The sequence below is a fragment of the Ciconia boyciana genome, chromosome 2 (genome assembly GCF_034638445.1).
Source record: "Ciconia boyciana chromosome 2, ASM3463844v1, whole genome shotgun sequence".
NCBI lineage: Eukaryota > Metazoa > Chordata > Aves > Ciconiiformes > Ciconiidae > Ciconia > Ciconia boyciana.
The window spans coordinates 113,057,382-113,076,331 of record NC_132935.1 but is presented as its reverse complement, the minus strand read 5'-3'; the positions used below and the strand labels follow the sequence as shown (position 1 = coordinate 113,076,331).

The 18,950-nt window shown below is 39.3% G+C and overlaps 1 protein-coding gene across 1 annotated transcript in view; it reads right to left on the bottom strand.

The window, feature by feature from the left end:
* Positions 1–18,950, bottom strand: part of AMPH (amphiphysin) — a 122,840-nt gene that overhangs the window by 21,119 nt on the left and 82,771 nt on the right. The window contains exons 8-14 of the mRNA XM_072851410.1: positions 17,057–17,132; positions 16,062–16,144; positions 13,239–13,377; positions 11,591–11,719; positions 6,595–6,702; positions 3,271–3,294; positions 1,601–1,624 (exon numbers count right to left, since the gene is read on the bottom strand). Of these exons, the coding sequence (XP_072707511.1) occupies positions 1,601–1,624; positions 3,271–3,294; positions 6,595–6,702; positions 11,591–11,719; positions 13,239–13,377; positions 16,062–16,144; positions 17,057–17,132 (583 nt within the window). The remainder of the gene's footprint in view (positions 1–1,600; positions 1,625–3,270; positions 3,295–6,594; positions 6,703–11,590; positions 11,720–13,238; positions 13,378–16,061; positions 16,145–17,056; positions 17,133–18,950) is intronic.

The following is an 18,950-nucleotide window of genomic DNA, read 5'->3' as shown; positions in this document are numbered from 1 at the left end:
TCTGTTTCCAAGGCTTCAGGAACACCACTGCTACTAGGATGCTCTTCAGTGGCTGCTGCTGCCGCCCTACCTGACACTTGGTCTTCTGCATTATCTAGGCAAGGATTACCGCAGCTTGTGCTAGCAGCATCAGCTGTCTCAGGCAGCAATGCCCACTCTTTTTCAGCAGCAGCTTGACCTTCATCAGCAGCACTACCATTTGGGAGGAGGCTGACGCTATTGTCTTCGGTTCTTTTGCCAGACTCTTCTGCACTGAATAATTCAGCATCACACAGAACATTTCCAGTATTTGTAGGGTCCTTTTCTGTGTGGTCAGTTACCTCTAGGTCAACATGTGCCATCACGTTCATACACTCCGTGGATGTACTCTCTCCAGTACCACTGTCAGTTTGGTCTAAGCCATCCTCAAATGTCCTTTCATGGTCCTGATCCCAGATACCAAAGACTCTCTCAGGTTCAGCGCCAGTGTTTTCTATAGTTTTACAGTTGCCCACTACTATTTTGTCCCCACCTTCCAGCCCTGTACTCAACAACGGTATTTCTCCACCTGCCTCCTCAATGACATTGACCCCTCTGAATTCTTCTTCCCTAGGGTTTTCTAGGTTAGCACCACTAGCTCTCCCAGCATCCTCATCATTATCTTCCAACTCACATAAATTTTCTACCCCTGTGCTGACTAAAATTTCAAGATCTGATTTTGCTAAAGACTTATGAAGTTCTGCCTCACTGTTTCCTTTGGTTTCACAACCTCGCCCTTCCAGTTCCTCTGTACCTTCTACTTCCTTGTAGTTAACAGCTCTGGTCTCTACCTTTTCACTTGGTTTGACACCTGCCCACTCTTCTTCCTCGCGCTCTGCCTCTGCCTTTTGCACATCACATGGGACGGGTTCATCCAACAAGCTATCAGTTCCCAGGACGGGTGTCTCAAAACTGGTTATGTTCTTTAAAGGCTGATTGGTCACCACATCTTCCCATGGGACATTTTTGGCATCCAACTGGTCCTCCAGTGAAGTCCTCTGGTTTTCATTTACAGAAGCTGACCCTGGTGCAGCATCCTCCTGCTCATCTACAGCAGGCCAAACGCTAGCAGGCAGAGTACCCGTAGATTCGCTTGAGGTTTGCTCTGCCCCAGGGAAAAGCAAAGAACCACCTGCAGTAATTTCCTGGCTGACACTGGGTGTGCTAACATCTAGGCCCCAGTTGAGTGAACCTAGATTAGTTTGAGATCTGTTAATATCTTCTGATGACCCACTGTTTGGGGTTTCCTCCATGATCAGGTTACACAGGGAAAGACTTTTTGAAGAATCAGGCTTTAAGCAGACAGAAAAGCAAAGAAAAAACACAAGATGAAAAAGATAAAGGCGGACTTGATGAGAAAACACAAAATTTATATTTTACTAGAGCAATTTTAATTTAAAGAATGAAAGTGACTAAATTAAGCCATTTAAGGAAAAGTTATGTGGTTTGCAACATTTGGAGGCAGTAGATTGCAATGTAAAAGAGCAGCACTGATAGACAAAACCAGAAAACTATATATTACACCACGCTAATTAAAGCATGTCTCTAGAGTGGTTGCGATTTTGGGGGGAGGTTTGCTTACCGGCTGCACCAATTCGCTGCTTGTCTGTAGAGAAGAAAATCATACATAGAAAACACAGAAAACAAGAACATGATGTACTTTATTACAGCAGCAGTTCTTTAATTAGCAGTTCTCTAACCAGCAGCAGTTACCAAATTGGCATGGGGAAGAAGCAGCAGGTCCTCTCCTGCCACTCCACTGAAGACTAATCACAGGCCCCTGAATTTAAGCCACACTTCCAGCCTCTGGATTACATTATAAAAGAAGTTCTACATGTACATTGAATATTCATCACACCTTGCTTTCCTCTGTGAACCACTGATGTTTTTATTGCAGGTACCCTATTACATCTCAACTGAAAAGAGGGGTTGCTCTGTGAGGCAGTGAACAAGGAAGGAAGCAACCCAAGTGGCAGTGGAGCTTACTTGTTTTTACACTAAGGCATCGCTGTATCACTCAGGCAGTGCAGAGGGCTCTGAGGGTGCAGCTCTGATTCTCCATCACCCTGTGCCATGCAGAAGCATTTATATCCACACAGACTAAGGCATCAAGTCACAAAGCCTGCTGTCTACACTGCCACTATGAACAAATACAAATGCTGCAAGGAAGATCAACAAATACTCTGCACTCAACTTATTAAGATAAACGCAGTAAAAGGTTGAGTATCCCTAATTTCAAACATTTAGCTGTGAAGCTCACTATTTACTCTTTTTTTTTAAAACTAGAGCAAAGAGGAAAATAATTATAATACAGAATACATATATAATATTAACAAGCTATAAATAAAACTGTGTGAAAGGAAGACATTGATAAAGCTAATATAAGTTTAGAGCAATAAATTCAAAACATTTCTGTGTTCTTTTAGCTGGTCTAGATATTGGCAGCCTTGAAATTTTGGCTAGCTTACATACATTACTCTTTTTTCAGGCTTTATTTAACCTTTCCCAGTAGAAAGAGATGAGCATTTAATATACATCACATATGTCATGTGTTCACAAAACAGTGCTGCAAATCTGAATGCACGAGAAGCATCCACAGATTTCTGTGCTGGCTGAAGCTGCAAAAGGTCAAAAATGAGCATATCGGGCTCCATGTCAAGTCAACCCAGCTATCTCTATGACATAAAGTCAAAAGAAAGCTCACAAAAATGAGTTATTTTCTTCCTGCAGATCATTATATCTGATTTGGCACCAGGAGGAAGAAGGAAGGATTCATGCAGTCTCCTAAAGTAGCAGCTTTTGTGAATAACTCCAGTTCACTGTATGTCCACAAAGACAAGTTAAATTCTCTCTTCACTCCTGAATTTTGAGAAAACAGTTGTCCATTGGGTTAAAGTCCTGAGGAACTACACCTTCAGATAATTAAAACTGGTGACTAGCATCCATTCCTACCCACTAATAGCTGTAATTCAGACATGAGAAGAAAAGCAACACACACTTAGCTATGATGATTGTGAATCTTATTATCCTAGACTTCTGACATCATTTTGGTTTTGTAGCAACAGAGATTATTTTTTGTTGTTGTGTGTTTTAAAAGATCCCCAGTGGCTTCATATACTTGAAAGTGTTTGTGATGGTCTGTAAATTCTTTATCTTGGCTTTCGGTAAAAATATTATAAATCTGAGTTTAGGGTGTAACAAAATCAGAGGCACAGAAATATCCCAATTCGCAATGACAAATGTCAGGCTTACCGTCCATAGATCCCATGGCAATGTCTGAAAAAAGGAGCGGAAAAAAGAGGCTTTAGAAAAATACTGTTCGTATACTATATGTTCAACATGCTACATAACTGTGCATTAACTAAAAAGAGAGAAATTATTTATATGGATATTTATAATACAAATATATTTTATATATTAGTGCATGTGTGTGTGTGTGTGTGTGTGTGTACATATCTGCATAATATGCTTTTTGGTCAAATGGGATGGGCAGTATGCGACGGATTGTGGTATTTCCCACTTCAAAGCAATTGCTGCTTTCCAGCAAACTCATACCGTCACATGCTTGAGTAACAGCCAGATTCTGAGCTGGTGACTGAATGACTTTAAACGGGTACAGGAGTCTCTGCAAAGTGTAAGCTTTAAAGAGCTTACATAGGTCAGGTTTTTAGCCAGATAAAAACCAGTCCAGATATCCACTGAGAACAAGTGGGTTTTCTCATAAGTCCAACACCAGGAAGGAAAATGGCATGCTTTTTGGCAAAGAAAACAAGAAAGTTGACGAATGTTCTAATTTTCTCGTTCAGTCTGTTAAGCAATAAATGTTAGTGACAGAAGAGCTGAAGAGCTGAATGGACAGATGAAAGAAAAGCAGCAGACTTCATGCCAAATATTAATAGTTCCCCCCACATGAGAAGGAACTCTGCTGGTTAGTCTCAAAAGCTGTCCGAGATGCTTCAAAACATATCTACTATATTCATACCTAGGTTAAAATCCATGAAAAACAAACACTAAAGACATTCATAAAGTAAAATGTAAAACTGTTCCTGAAATATTTGCAAATGTTAAATGTGACATCTAACATTTGACTAAGAGAAAGGGTTGATGCATTTAGCTTCTTGCCTGCTTCTTATTTTATAAGGACAGAATGTCGCTCTAAACAACTTCTGCTTTCACAAATAAAAGACACAGTAATAACTCACTACTCAGATTTACAGCAAATTAACATTAACAGCGATTTCTCAATCAGTTTAATTTTGTTTAAGTCCAGGTATGTGCTTCTTCAGTGAATATAATTCACAAGTGTACCTGCTTACTCTGCTGTAACATTATTAGCTGAACATTCAAGCTTTAAGGAAAAATCTTCTTATAGTGTTAACTGGTGCAGACTCCAGATGTCCTACAGACTTCCATGGAAGGAGAGATTGCTCATTTTTCATTTTCTTTCATTTACCTTTCATTGCTGATGAGGCTTTGAGCATGAGGGGGAAGGAACATACTGAGGGAAAGGCGAGACAGACCACAGCTAGCAAACAGAGGTGAGGGCCGCCAAGTTTATAAAGGTCACTTCTGAAGCAGTCATAGAAACAGAAAAGCAAGTGAGGAAGAGCAGGCTGGGGCTCACTTACTGTGATCTGATCACCCTGGCAAAGCAGTGGAGGGATTAATTAATTAAATGATCAATAGGGAAGTCATGCCAGGCCTCCCCAGGCTTGATGGCACAGATGACTACCTGTCTTCACACCACTACTTCAGCACAATTTGCTGAGGGGAAAATATCCATGACTGAGGCAAAAACTATACGCATATAGAATGACCACTTAAGGCTCTCTTCTTAATCTCCCTGCAAAGTAGCACAGGGCTCTCCAAAGACTGCGACCAGTGACTTCATTCTGTCTGTGCTGCCATAGCAATCACCCTGCCGCACCCAGTGAGATCGAGACTCAGACTTGCAGGGCTGTCTTTCCTCCTTCTAAAAACATGGTGCTGTAACTCATCCACACACTCTTGTGGATATGGACCATCCTTTCTCATATATATATATATATATGTTGTGAGGAAAGGTGAAAGGAGAGGAGAGACTGAAGGCACTCAGTGAATGCTTCCTATGCACCTAGATGAAAAAATACAAGGTACTTTTCTACCGGAATTATATTCTGCATTTCATGGTACAGCTGAATCTAAACCAACTCCTTTCCACTATAGAAATAAACTCTTCTGCAATGTGTACAATATGATGTCAGGACAAATGTGCTCTGTCACAAAAGTTAAATGTCTTTGGTTTAATGATCCCACTGCTCTAATCAGTGTTATTACAAGACAAGCTGAAAGCGTAGAGTTAGCAAAGTGACAGCTAGAGTTTTCTGTCATACTGAATGTCAAGGAATTTTCTTCCCCTTCCCTGTTTAGAGGGAGAAAAAAAAAAAAAACAAGAAAGATGCACAAAGCCTCTGCTATAATTAAACACCCTTCCTAGCAAACCACAATGAGAAATTTCAGCTAACGTTCAGAGTGCTGACAATACACTGTTTACCTGACAGTGCATAACCCATCACAGATCACTACAGATCTCATTATATAACTAGGACTGCACACCAAATAAGAAATTAATTAACTGAGGAAGAGAACAGCAGAGAACCAAGACTATCTCAGCCTTAAAGCTTCTTGTCTTACTCCTTTGCCAGTGTTGTATTCCTGAACAGCTGATTAGTCCTCTCATGTCTCACAGTACAAGCCAGGTTAGTGATAGCCACAGGCATAAAAGATTTTGCTAACAGTGTCTTAATATTGTTTCCTTCTCAGTGTTACACAGAGCTCCAGCTCTGCTGGCCAGGAGAACTTCCCTACTGTACTATCAGCCTTATGGGTAGTGAGGGCGAGTTCTGGATCTTAAAATAGCAGGTCCCCTATGGCAAGTCAACGAAAATCAGCAACTTGATACATCAGCCTTTTTTTTCCTTTTCTTCTTTTTTTCATATTGCTGCAAGAAACTAACATGGCAAATATTATTGTAGAATGCAGAATTTCTTTAACACAACATCCTGAAAGGAAACATCCTACTCCATCCTCTCATTTTCCTTGAAGTAGGTCTAAAATAGATTTTAAAAGCAAAACTACTCAGATCATATCCCCTGATTGGTACAGAAACTCCATCACAGCAAAGCAATCACATGCTGACTCCACGAGACCTAGGTCCCCTGAGGCATCTTTCCAGATATGAAGAGTCAAAGCCAGGTCAGAAAAACTGTCAGAAAAACAGGCACTAGAGAATTATAATGTTGGCACTAAGAGTTATTCTAAAGATGGAAAATAATGGCATGCTGAAGTCAAGGCCAAGGTACCAGCAACCATTCTCATTGGTGGACATCTCATTTTACCACTTGACAATTTCCTCTCCTTCCAGTACATCATCAACTACAGGGTTACTAAAGGGGAAATGGCTGACAAGAGCTGCTCAGGAATATCAAGTTTTTCAGACACCGCAGATACACTGCTCATTAGTACATGAGGCAAATCTTTGCTACCAAACAGCATGTTGCATTTATGTGCTTCGCCTACCTCAAGGCAAAGAGATACCTGAGACATGGGTGAATGAGTAACTCCTGTTGATACAACTTCTGGCTTGAAAGGGTCGAAATCCAGATCTAGCAAAGATTCCTCTTTCTTAGCTTCAGGAACTTCATTCTGTTAGAAGAGAAACATAACTCTTGAAAAACTCATCTTTCAAAAGCTGCCCTCGGCAGCAAAATATTAAGAGGCCCAAGAAAAAAAAAAATTACTTCACAGACTTTCTAGCTACAGTGCAAGCTAGGAGGGGAGGAAGCTCTGAAGACCTTCCTGAACTTTAGTGTAACTTTTAATTTTATTTTTATGAGCTTCACTCTTATGATGACTTTGTTTTCTGTGTAGTGCAGCTTTGCCTTTTGAGGCTAAACAAATCGCAGCCCTTTTGAAAAAGTGCTGAGTGTTCACCGTTTGACTGTGAAGGCCCTTTTAAAGTGCTTTGAGTCAGACACCAAAATTAAAAACTACATAAATGGCACCCAATGTCCATACATTCTAATAAGTGAAAGTCTCCCCAAACACAAACATTAGTAAAAAGCCAATATAGAAGGACATAAATGCATTTGAATTAAATTTCAATTCTGAACATGAATACCAATTAACATTTAATGCTGTCCTTAGCTCTGAACTTTAGGAAACGTCTTACATAACACTAACTAAATCTTGCTACACCGATCTGCTTTTACAAAACTGGATTACATGGTAGATCCTTTTTTTGTTTGCAATTAATGAATTAGCGAAGGCCTCTGAGGTCACTATAAATATATAGATTTGTTCAAGGGGCTACAGGTCTTTCCCTCTGTAAAGTAACACGAACAAATAATTAGTGTGCTTCAACATTAGTGTGAAACTATAGCTGAGATTTAATCATCACTAATGATAAATATTCTAGGCAAGCATCTTGGTTTTGGTAACAAGGCTAGTACTGCCTACTGCTAGTTGTTCAGTGTTTATTAAATAGTGAGAGAAGCTTGTCTTTTGATGTACGGAATATATAGATAGTAAAGTATTCATTAGAATGCTATTTTGAAAAGTGTTCAGATTGGAAACGATACCATAAGAAATTATTTGTACACATACATTCACATATAATCTTATGTAAGAACGGTAACACAGGGTCAGACCACATAGCCCAATGTCCTGTTCGTTATTGTAACCAAAGAGTACACCAGGGGAAGTCTTACTACAACCGGGCAGTCATAAGAACAGCAAAACTAGGAGAAAATAATAATAATAATAATGATGATGATGATGATAAAAGAAACAGCCTTCCTATTATTAAAACATCTAAGAGCATAAACTTCCCAAATTAGTGTTACTATTGGTAAACAGAGGTTCAAATACAGGTAATTAATGGCTTCCATATGCCACAAGACATCTGAGCGCTCTGTGTCACCTGAAAACGTGATCAAAATAGCTCCTCGGCTCCCATGCTAGGAACTCTTCGGTCTGGAAGACGAGTGCTAGGGGTGATGTGAGCGGGGTCTACACCAGCGTGAGAGGCACAGGGGTTTGGCTGCTCCATGACTCCTCCAAAGCAGGATGGCAGGTGGCAGTGAAGTTGATGGGGGCAGATGTAGAATAAAGAAAAGGTCGTGGTACTCCATGTGGCACAGAGTTCAGCTAGAGACCTTCTTGCCATTGGGTAGTGTGAATGTGAAAAATTTATACGTGCTGAAAGACTGAGCAAACTTGTGGCAAAGTAGTCTGTTGAGGATTACTAAATATGTATAAATTATGTTGACGAAGGCCCTGAGCTGCAAATGGCTGGAGGCTGGGAGACTATAGGAGAAGGAGGTGTAAGAAGTACCGACTTTGTTTGCCTTGTTTTATATTCTTCCCTTGGCCTCTGCTTTTGGCCACTGGTGATGACAGATAACTGGACAACTGGTCTCACACACTGAAACCAGTGTTACAGTCTCACACTTCAAGAAGTCAAAAGCAAAACAGCCCTCCTCACCAGTAACCAGGCATTACATTCATTCTGTCATGCCTTTCATCTGATGTATTTAGATTTCATCACATATGCCCTTGAGGCACTAGTACTCATATGGTCATACAGCTTTAGCTAGCATATAATCTGAAATGGATGGAGACTGAAAAGTTAATTATCTTTCAGTGACATTTGAGAATGAAGTTGTTATTTGTGAGGACTGAATAAAATGAATAGGAGTCTCACTTAGGCCACGCGTGATGACAGCTAAAGTATCTGTAGTGACAGGGCACTGATCACTGACTGCAAAAATTACAATTACCCGTTACCTTCAGACCAAAATGAAGAGAACACGTGTTGTAACTTTAGGAACAAAGTTCCAAGTAAACATATAGAGTAACTGAGATATACTGTTAGATGGAGACTTAGGAGAAACAAGAACCTCAGGAAATCCCTCGATAAGGGACAAAGCTGTGACAGCGAGGCCTGCCAATCATCCTGTGTTAATTCCACCATAGCATGATGAAGCATGAACAAATGCCACATTTGAAAGAGGTGGCTGTGGCAGAAACAAGGCTGTACCTCTCAGAGAACATGTATGCACAAGGGATGGAGAAGGCACAAGAAACCTGCAAGGACCACTGGAACTGCCACCCCCTCTCTGCACACAGTCTGTACACGCCTTAAAATAGCCCTAGCAGATACGGGTTGTTCACTTCAGAGCTGTCGGACACACTCAGACACGTTAAGTATCTGGAGGGGGCATATTATAAAGGCCTACAATGTCCAAGCTAGTAACTGGACACTAGGGAGCAATGTGATGTGAAGAAAACAAGAAATAAAGCAAGGAACACTCATTTCTAAATGATCCTTTCATCTAGTCACCCAAATATCACATCTTCTCACCTCTTTCCTTTACTTAGCAGTAATTAAAACCATTCTTGACAATGAATAAACTGGAAATATGAGCTGCTTTGTTGAATCAGGGCCAAAATATTCAACAGCATCAAGCAGAACTGTTTTTCAGCATCTTACACAACACCAAATGCATTAGTACTGCTTGGTAAAGAAAGATGAACAACAATTACAGGCTATTTGTGTTCCAGAGGAGAAAAGTGTTTGGCCTCTTCGTAATCCTCTCTGAAACATGGGATTAAAGCAGCAAAGGTCTATTCATCAGCCTGTTGGTTTTGTGCCTCTGCGTGAGCACAGTGCCAGGGACGCCAGTGGTGGTCCTTTGGGAAGTCCTGCACCATTAGAGGGCTCTTGCAGGCTCGATAGCTTCCTCCATACTGCCTAACAAGGGCTCTGGGAGTACAGGAGATGCCATAAGCACCAAAAGGAATAAGTCCATGTTTCCTGTGGATTTCATGCAATATATTTTCAATAGCTGGTTCTCTTACAGAAGGATATAAAACCTATACATCACACTATTTGGGTATGCCTGTACGTACTCAGAGATCTTAGATACAGTAGGGATGCTTTAGTGATGGGGGTCGGTTTTGTGGAGGGAGAAGTGCAGATGATTCATGAGAAGGTGGCCAGGAAATAGTTTAGGTCATTCCCAGGTCATTGGCTGTGGAGGAGGAAGGGACATAAATCACTCACTGAAGGGAGATCAATTTTTCCTTGCGAGACAAGGGAAAGGTTTCAGTTCTCAGGAGCATGCCCCACCTTTATTATGCCATTCCATTTTTATATCAATCTCTCATAGAAAGGATGTAAAAATTCTGGAAATGTGACTTACACTCATTTAAAGCCCTGTTCTAGTGTCAGCTCTTAATGGAAAAGCAAACCGGTTCCATTTCTGCTGCCCTGACTGGCCTGACAGGTGAAGTTTGGGTGGATACAGCATTTAATGCAGGGGGCCACATCTAGCACAGGTTACACTGGCTCTTACCACTGATGTCAAGGCTCATGCTGCCAGAGTGATAACTCCCATGAAGTCAGGGTACAATGATGCAACAGACCTGCAATCTCCCTTCAGCAGGAGGGCCCAGCAGCGGCTGCATACTGGGAGCTGCCATTAATTCTTTAATTGCATGGGGACTTAACTATAAATAACTCTTTTCTCTTCCAAATAGATCCCTATGGATGGCAATGCCTTTTTCTCCCCTCCACAAGAAAACAAAATATCACACATTCACATTCTCTAAAATAATTTTGGTTTTCATTGCTGTGCCTACATTCTCCTGTGTTGTCAAATGAATTAGTACAAAAACAATGATTCACATGAAAACAAAAAATCATAAACATTCCGCATAAGCTTCAGATCTGCATATTTCTCCCCAGTCTATCAGACACAGGGTCAGATTTCAGAGTTGTAATTACCATAATAGAAAGGGTCCATTATTGAACAACCACGAGTTACCATAACTGCATAAAAGCTGAATAACTGAATACAAATTATACAGACTTATTTTACACAACTCTGGCTTTTCTGTTTGTTATATGCAATTTTTAAAAATCTCATAATTTCATAATAATGAGATAAAAGTAATTTTGATCACTTCGCTGCTGTGTAACTAAAGTTTCTATGAGTCAAAACCAAGTGAATGAATAATCTAGCTAGAGTAGCCTTTTATACCTGCAAAAAGTTGATTAAAACAGCCAAGTTCCATTTTTTTTAAATCACTCAAAAGAAAAAAGGAATACTTCTTATGATTTTGATGGAAGAAACAGAAATAATGAAGGGTCACTGTAATGTGCCACTTGAGATGCTTAGGATTAGACAAAAAGCATCTTATATGAACTCTTAGCTTGTAATGCAACCTGGATGCAGTTAAATCTCAAACATGGCTGCTTCACAGTATTTTTAGTCAAGCCTCTCGGGAAATCTCTTGTTTTTTCAATATGTTAGCAACGTTAGCCCTTTTGAGCAATTATTGTGGCCTATTCAAAGATAAAACACCGTATGTGTGACCCTTTCAAGATAACATAAAATGGTAATTGTGCCTCTGCCTTTCACCTGCACTCTCCTCCTCCCTCCCCACAGAGATCAGCCATAAGGCCAATGTCTTGGAGAACTTAGGGTGATTGCAAGGTTGGACCTCTGCACCATCCTCTGAAGCTTACCTGTGACGGAGTCGTCACATTGATTTCTGGGACAAAGTTGTCGTCAAAGAAGTTAATGATGTTCTCCTGTTGCAAATCCTTCGTGGGTGTGAGCTTAGGCAATGGTGGGACTGGTGGACCTTTCCTCAGCTAGGCAGACAGCAAAAATGTCACAGACTAGTTCAGGGATAAAAGAAAGAGCTTTAAACTAGGCCTAAACAATTTGTGTTAGGTTTTTATCTCTGCTGCTTCACCTTAAATGTGGGAATAAGCCACGGGTTGAAAGAAACTTTTTGGTTGTTCACCACCAAATGCCTTGAAATAAACATTGTGGGAAAAGCAAAACAACTCTATCTTTCAAACTCATTCCAACTCAAGGTTTAAGATTTTATACAAAAGCATTTATTGGCTGATTTTTTCCTGCTGTGACAGGCACACAGTGCAAGACACTTCCTCTCCTATGCAGCCCATAGTTGGAAGGGCGATGCTGAACAGAACCAGGCCTCTGCTGCTTTTTGGCTTCTTAAGTTCTTTTCCATTTAGCTTTGGGATTTTGTCCCTGCCCACCTGTTGGTACCTTTAAAGACTACTTAATGCTAAGACCATATCATCTCTGAGAACCACAGCACCTCAAAGGTGCTTAAGTTACTAATTCCCCCTGCTCTCCAGAGATTCACATAACTATGACAAACTAATTGCTTGGAATAATACCAAATACTATTGGATAATTTTAAAATCTGTCAAAATACCAAGAAAAAAATTTCACAAAATATCCTCAGGTGGTATAGTGACATAACACCATTGGCACCAGTAAGACTAAACTGAGTCCTACCAGATGAATATTCAGGCGGTGAGGTGTCACATTTTGGGAGACCAGAGAAAACAAGTGTACTCACATGTAACTAAATGCAAAATTAAATTTCTTCTGATATTCTCCCACCATAGAAATAGCAATCAGGACAGAAGCTATCTCAATTCTGAAAACATCAGTAACATCAACGCAAGTCTTTGATATGTTCACGAAGCATCGCATACAACTCTTATGCTACAGATGAAACTGATGCATGAAACTGATTCTTGTTTCACCAATACTGGTGAGAACAGAAATGACTCCAGTTACTCCAAGAGTGTCAAACTTCTCAAGTCAGTGTTAATAACAACCAATAAGCCTTTAAGTATCAGTAATTATCACAGCAGTGTTTAAACTAGCTCCATTATTTACTGTTTTAGAGGTTGGCCAGACCAGTGATACTCATTGGCTAATTTTTTTCCAGGGTAAGCATAAATTTGAAGATGAATGAAGAGCAGAAATATATAATGTACTGAAATTCACGAGGAGGTTTTAGAAATAGGTTTTAAAAACTATCACTGCTAGGATTCAGGTCCCTAGAGACTATGCAACTTTTAAAGAAGTGTTTTGCTTTGTCACCACAAGTCCCCCCAGTTCACTGGGCACCTTAAATTTTCTTCATTCCCCCTTATATTAAAAACCACTTTCCACCCATGCTCATGACACAGGGTGACCAATGAACGGAACAGAGTGCAACAGAGCCAGTGGCCTCTCTGTCATTTCTCAGTCACAGCCTAGATGAAAAATCCACCATATACATCATCTCAGCTATCTTTTACTGCACAACAGGCCAGTTTCTTCTGTTAGGTTTCCACTTACCTGTGTGGGTGACTTAGGCCGGGCTGGTGCTGGAGATGCTGGTGCCAGCATATGGTTGGGACTAGCAGTAGGGCTAGGCAGGGGAGAGACCTCCTCTGGCGGTGATGGTGTTTTTGCAATGCGGAGTGGACCTGAATCACTAGACAGAAACAAAGCAATGGCGAGGACATACATATCATGCTGATTTATTACCTTGACAGTTCGATGCAATAGTTGAACTGCATTCCTGATGTAATGCCAGTGACCACAAAATGCAGCGCACACTGGAGACGAACTGAGCTATTATAGAATGACAAAAACTAAAACTGCAATTAAATTCAATTAAAATTCAGTGATCTACAGTGTCAAAGGAAGTTTTAATTTTGAGTGATCTTGATTTTTGGAACATCTGTCTACCTGATCTTTATAACTTGAGAGAAAGAGAATACCTGCATGTTTTCAGATTCTGTATTTAAATAATGTTTCATGTATAAGTTTGTAACTATCATAAAATGTGAGATGGAATTATTGTCTTCATTTCACACAGTTCTCAGAATAAAAGGCTCTAAAGATAAAAATCCCAGAGGAAGGCATAACAATGAATAATGCAAACAATTTTAAAAGCTCAGCAACTTCAGAAAGGTTCCAAGAAAACAAAACAAAACACAACCAAGATTATTATAACGATATTACTATTTAGAGGGACGACTCACCACAACTATAAACAAGCAGTAGTCAAGTGACTTCAACAGAGCTCTGCTGATACTAAGAAAAGATCTGATGAAGTCCTGAGAAAGGATCTGCCCTTCCCATGAAAGGACCTAATGCAAACACTAAGACATATTCAGCTACCTAGAAATGCTGAAAGCTTACAATTTGGGACGGCTATAAACTACAGCACTCAACGACCACAGTACTCGGTAAGAGAAGAGCAACTCCTACACATCTTCAGGGAGAACAGAAGCACTACCTGAATGAGGAGACCACACCATAAACATGTTCCTAATGCTAACACAAGAAAAATTTGTTCTTTGGAAAGGACTTAGCTCACACTCACCACCTCTTTCTGTGGAAATATTAAAAAAGAAAAAATAAGCTGTTATTAAGAAATTTCTTTCCCAGATTTAATATTTGCCTTCAGGATAGAGTATTCAGTAGCATACAGGTTTTTAAGATATTTCTTTTTATACAGTTCTTTAAAGGAAAGATTAGATACTGTACTTGTCTAGTATATACTTCTTATGCATCTAAAAAGAAAAGCTGTTTTATCTTACAAATACCCACTCCTGAGTAGTCTTTTAGAGCATCATAACTAATAATGGAAGTCAAAATCTATCCAGATTTTCACACAATGCTCTGTGAACCATACAGCAAAAGAGAGTAACATGATAACTAAAAAAATAATGTATTTTTAAAAAGCATTTTTAAAATAAGTTAAGAAGATCACACTGCATTAACCTATGTGTACTCATTTGCAGCAAGAATTATTTTTTTCTCTTATTGATGGAAAGAGTAATTCAGTGGGATTGAGTATATGCATGATGGACATGGTCTAGGAGACACAAGTGGCCAAAATACCTGTTTATTGCAAAAACTGCTTGAGGTTTTCCAACACTACATTATTTTTCATCCCATAAAAGTATTTTACAAATGCTTTATGGAAATATAGTCCAGCTTGTGAGTCCATCCTAAGGCGGCTGGAAGTGGTGATGCATGAGCTAACAACTCCTTGGAGGCAGTGCATAAGTATATATGAGCACGGATTAACACTGAACTAATCCAAAACAAAAATTTTGGACACATTCTTAATAAAGTAGTTCTGAATTTTGCATTAGGTCAGAAGGTTCAATATTTTATTCTTTGTTCTTCCAAAGTGAGATCAAAACAAATGTAGAAATATCAGCCATACGTTTGAGGCAGATGTTACGTTGCTTGGTCAGCCTTAATTGTTGCTAATCTGAGTCCACTTTGAGGGCAAATTAGCAGTAGCTGCAACATTGTTCTGCTTGCTTCCAATGAGCTGGGATTGGCTGGAAATTCAGGATTTATGTATTCACTCTAAATATCATTGTGTTTTGATAAGTCTCACTGTTTTATAATTTCAGCCTCTTCTGCCTATCACTATTACAGTACCGAGAGATCAAATTATGGCAGAAAGGCTATGTTTGTTGCAAGCAAAAAATCAGACATACTGCACTGGCATCCACTGACCTTAAGAAAGTACCATCTGATTTTAAACTTTTTTTGCTTTTGTTTTTATTTTAAGACAAGATTTCTCTTGAAAGTAATTAAAAATATGGTATTTTGCGACATTCTTTTTACTTTAGCTTTTCAGCTTTTACGATGTACCCTCACATCGCATTTCTTGACTTTTCCCCAAGAGCACAAGAGCTAAAAGCTGAATTACAAAGATTGGTATTCCCACTTTATCATATGCCTTTGGGAGCTAAAATCACATCTAAATATTCCAAGGCTTTAAAAAAACTATGAAAGTTAGCAACATTGCTCTAAACTAAGCATCTAAGAATAAATAAGCTATATACTTAGCTGGTGCAAATTGGTGTAAAAATCTACAATGAACTAGGCTAAATTGCAACAGCTGAGAATCTGGCCTTTATTATTTTTTTGAAAGGAAAAATAAGTGGGTGATGAAAGAAATTTTGCACCTTTACTCATGTGGAGAAGAACTTCATCCAAGGTACCTTCATCTACCATCCTGAACGAACAGACCCAGTGACCGTGTTGTGCAGCAACCGCTACGCATGGTGCAGGTGATTACTACATATGCTGAAACCCACAAAGCCTATTGCAATGCAATTCATTTTAAAAAAGCAGTAAATTCACCTTGGTGCCCCTTGAATGGTGAAGGCCTTGTCTGCGTGCTGATCTCCCAGCTTCGTCATCACTTCATATAGTTTGTGACATAGCTGAGAAAACAAAATACTTGCCTGAGTTTATACGAAGCACTATAGTCATGATTAAAAACACAGGTGATAAATCTGGTCTGATAACTGATAATCTGATAATATATAATCTGATAACTTTAAAATGGCATGTAGATTTTTCAAAAAATACTCAGTGCCATGTATATCAAAAGCCCAAGTGGAAACCTATCAAAATCCATAGAAACAAAGATAACACCAGTTCTTCAAAAACATAAACTGGTTTTCAGACAAGTTTATAAGTGTGACTGACTGCCGCACAATCTCTGATGAAGGAGGTGGCCTAAAGTTTAAAGGAACATGGGTAGCCGAGAAGATTCATGTTTTCCCCTCAAAAACCTAGCCCAAATTTATGTGGGACTTCAGTCAAGTGAGTTTTCCATACCATTTTTGTTCCTGTTAGTAGGTTACTACAGGTAATACACTACCACTTAGCAAGGTACATTCAAAAGATCCTCACTGGAACTGCTCAATTTGCCTAACAGTCCCAGACATAATGTTGCACGGCTGACAATGTATATAGCAGTCTTGAAGGGAAGCTTGAAATGTTTTTCCTGTACTGACTAAAGCAATGAGATGCTTAGCAATTGGACACAGAAAAAATACTGAAGGCAACACTATGCTAAAACGAACGGAGAAGTTATCAAGCTAGAAAATTAATTTAGTGCTTCAACTGATAATGCACTGTAACCCAAAATTGTATGGGCTGCCCTTTCCTTAAAGAGAGTACAAATATGGCAAGTAGAAACCAATACAAAGGTTATACTACAAATCTGGATCTAGGGCAAATGCTCCTGTGTGCCTCTGCTAGATTTTTACTGCTGCATTACAAGACATTTACTTGCTGTTATGCATATCACACAATCCATTATGCATGAGATACTAATTTTTACTCACTAAAGCTATTTCCTTGTGAAACTTGGCTTCGAGGCTGGATACATTTTTGAAGGTGTTCACATAGAAGCCAACTCGTCTACAGAGGATGGCACAAAGACAGGAAAAAGAGAATAAAAGATAGGGGTGGGAGGGCCAGAAAGGAAATGAATTAATTTTTTTCCTGACTACAAGCAACATTCTTGACTATTACTCTCAGCAAAGCAAATAATTGGATCAATGTCAAAATTTCAGACTAGATCATTCATGATTATTTCTGTTTGTGTTAAGAACCATCATATTTTACACCACACAGAGTGAACCAAGTTGAGACTACTACACAGTGGGGCGCTTCAGCTTGTTTCAGAGAAGGGGAAGACTGGAAAAGGATTGGCATGAGTGCAGCACAAGCACACGGAAGGCAAGGTCCTCTGGGCACCCCGTCTCCCACCGGACAGCAGACAACCATTGACTTAAAGGAGAGAGGCACCACTCCGGCACTGTGAGCGCCTGCACCCTAGATGCTATCGCAGCACCTAGGTGATACAGGTGCATCTGGAGGCAGCTTTAAGGTATACAGCTCACTACGGCCTGGGGGTGGGTGTCCCATGCTCAGCCCTCCTTAAAGAAATCAGCCCTGAAATACATCCATATGTATGTAAGAGAAAATAATTTCTAATACAGACTAGACATTTTTGCACATGCAGTCAAAAATCTGCTTGCTTGGAGTGAGTGATTACATACCTCTTGTATGCTTTGAAAGTAGAAGGTGTTTTCTTAGGTTTTTAATTATTCTTCTTCCTATTTAAAACTTTCACATGTAATTTCTCCAAAGTTTTATTAACAAAAATAATCTTTGGCATAAGAATAAGCCTGCAAAATGTCAAGTCAATGGATCATTTTCTTCCTGAAGAATTGTAATAACTAGAAAAAAAGGACTCTGAAAGCAATTGTTTTCTGAATTATGCCTATTGCTCAAATTAAATTCTACGTTTCCCTGAGACTAGTTAGTGGGCAACACACATATTGAAATAAAAGGGCCCTTACTCTAAATCATTCATATGTAGTTTTACTTTTAGTAAGCCCATAAAATAAATATCTTGAAGTGCTAAGAAGCTTTTCAACTGAAATAGGCAGAAACACAGCAGGAAAACCCTCTATTGATCTGAAATTTAACAGGAATTAATTTAGAAGGCAGAGAAGACAAGGATACTTCAGTGACTCACAACACATTTCCACTCCAGACTGTCATTTGTTAAAGAACATAGCACACTAATGAGATGCTTATTTTTCTACTGCTTTTGTTCTCCTGTTCATTTTGTCTGCATTTTCCATATAAACACAATTTATGATTAAACATCTCGAATGAATGATCTATGCCATCAAATGCTTTTACATCGCAGACATAGTCAGTGCAAAACTATGAAATGTGTATTCTGATGTACTTATAATGTTGTTTTTCCCTTCTTCTGCTGCTTCAGTAGTATCTTATAGGAACTTGGAAACAACAACTGCCATACATTTTTAAGGTTGTTTGTACAATTGCCATACATTTGTAAGGTTCTTTGTTTTGATACCTTTTACAGAAAAATTACCTATATAAGTAGACCCACTGCAAATCTAGAAAAGCATGTGGCTGCTCTGTACAGTTACTTTTGACAGTGGAAACATTTGATCCTTTTTATTAACACGTGGCACTTTTTTTCTTGAAAGGATCAGGCATCCACCACCAAGGTGTCTGAGAAAGGTTATGGAAGCAGTGGGTCATAGTCATGACCTGCCGTTCTGTGCTCTGACATAGTTCTTTACCCATAAAATCGAGACCTTTTTGCACCTCAGAATGAAGATATGATAACGAATCTTAAGTGCCAAGATACACTGAAAGAAACAAGCATAAATACACTTATAGTAAGTATAA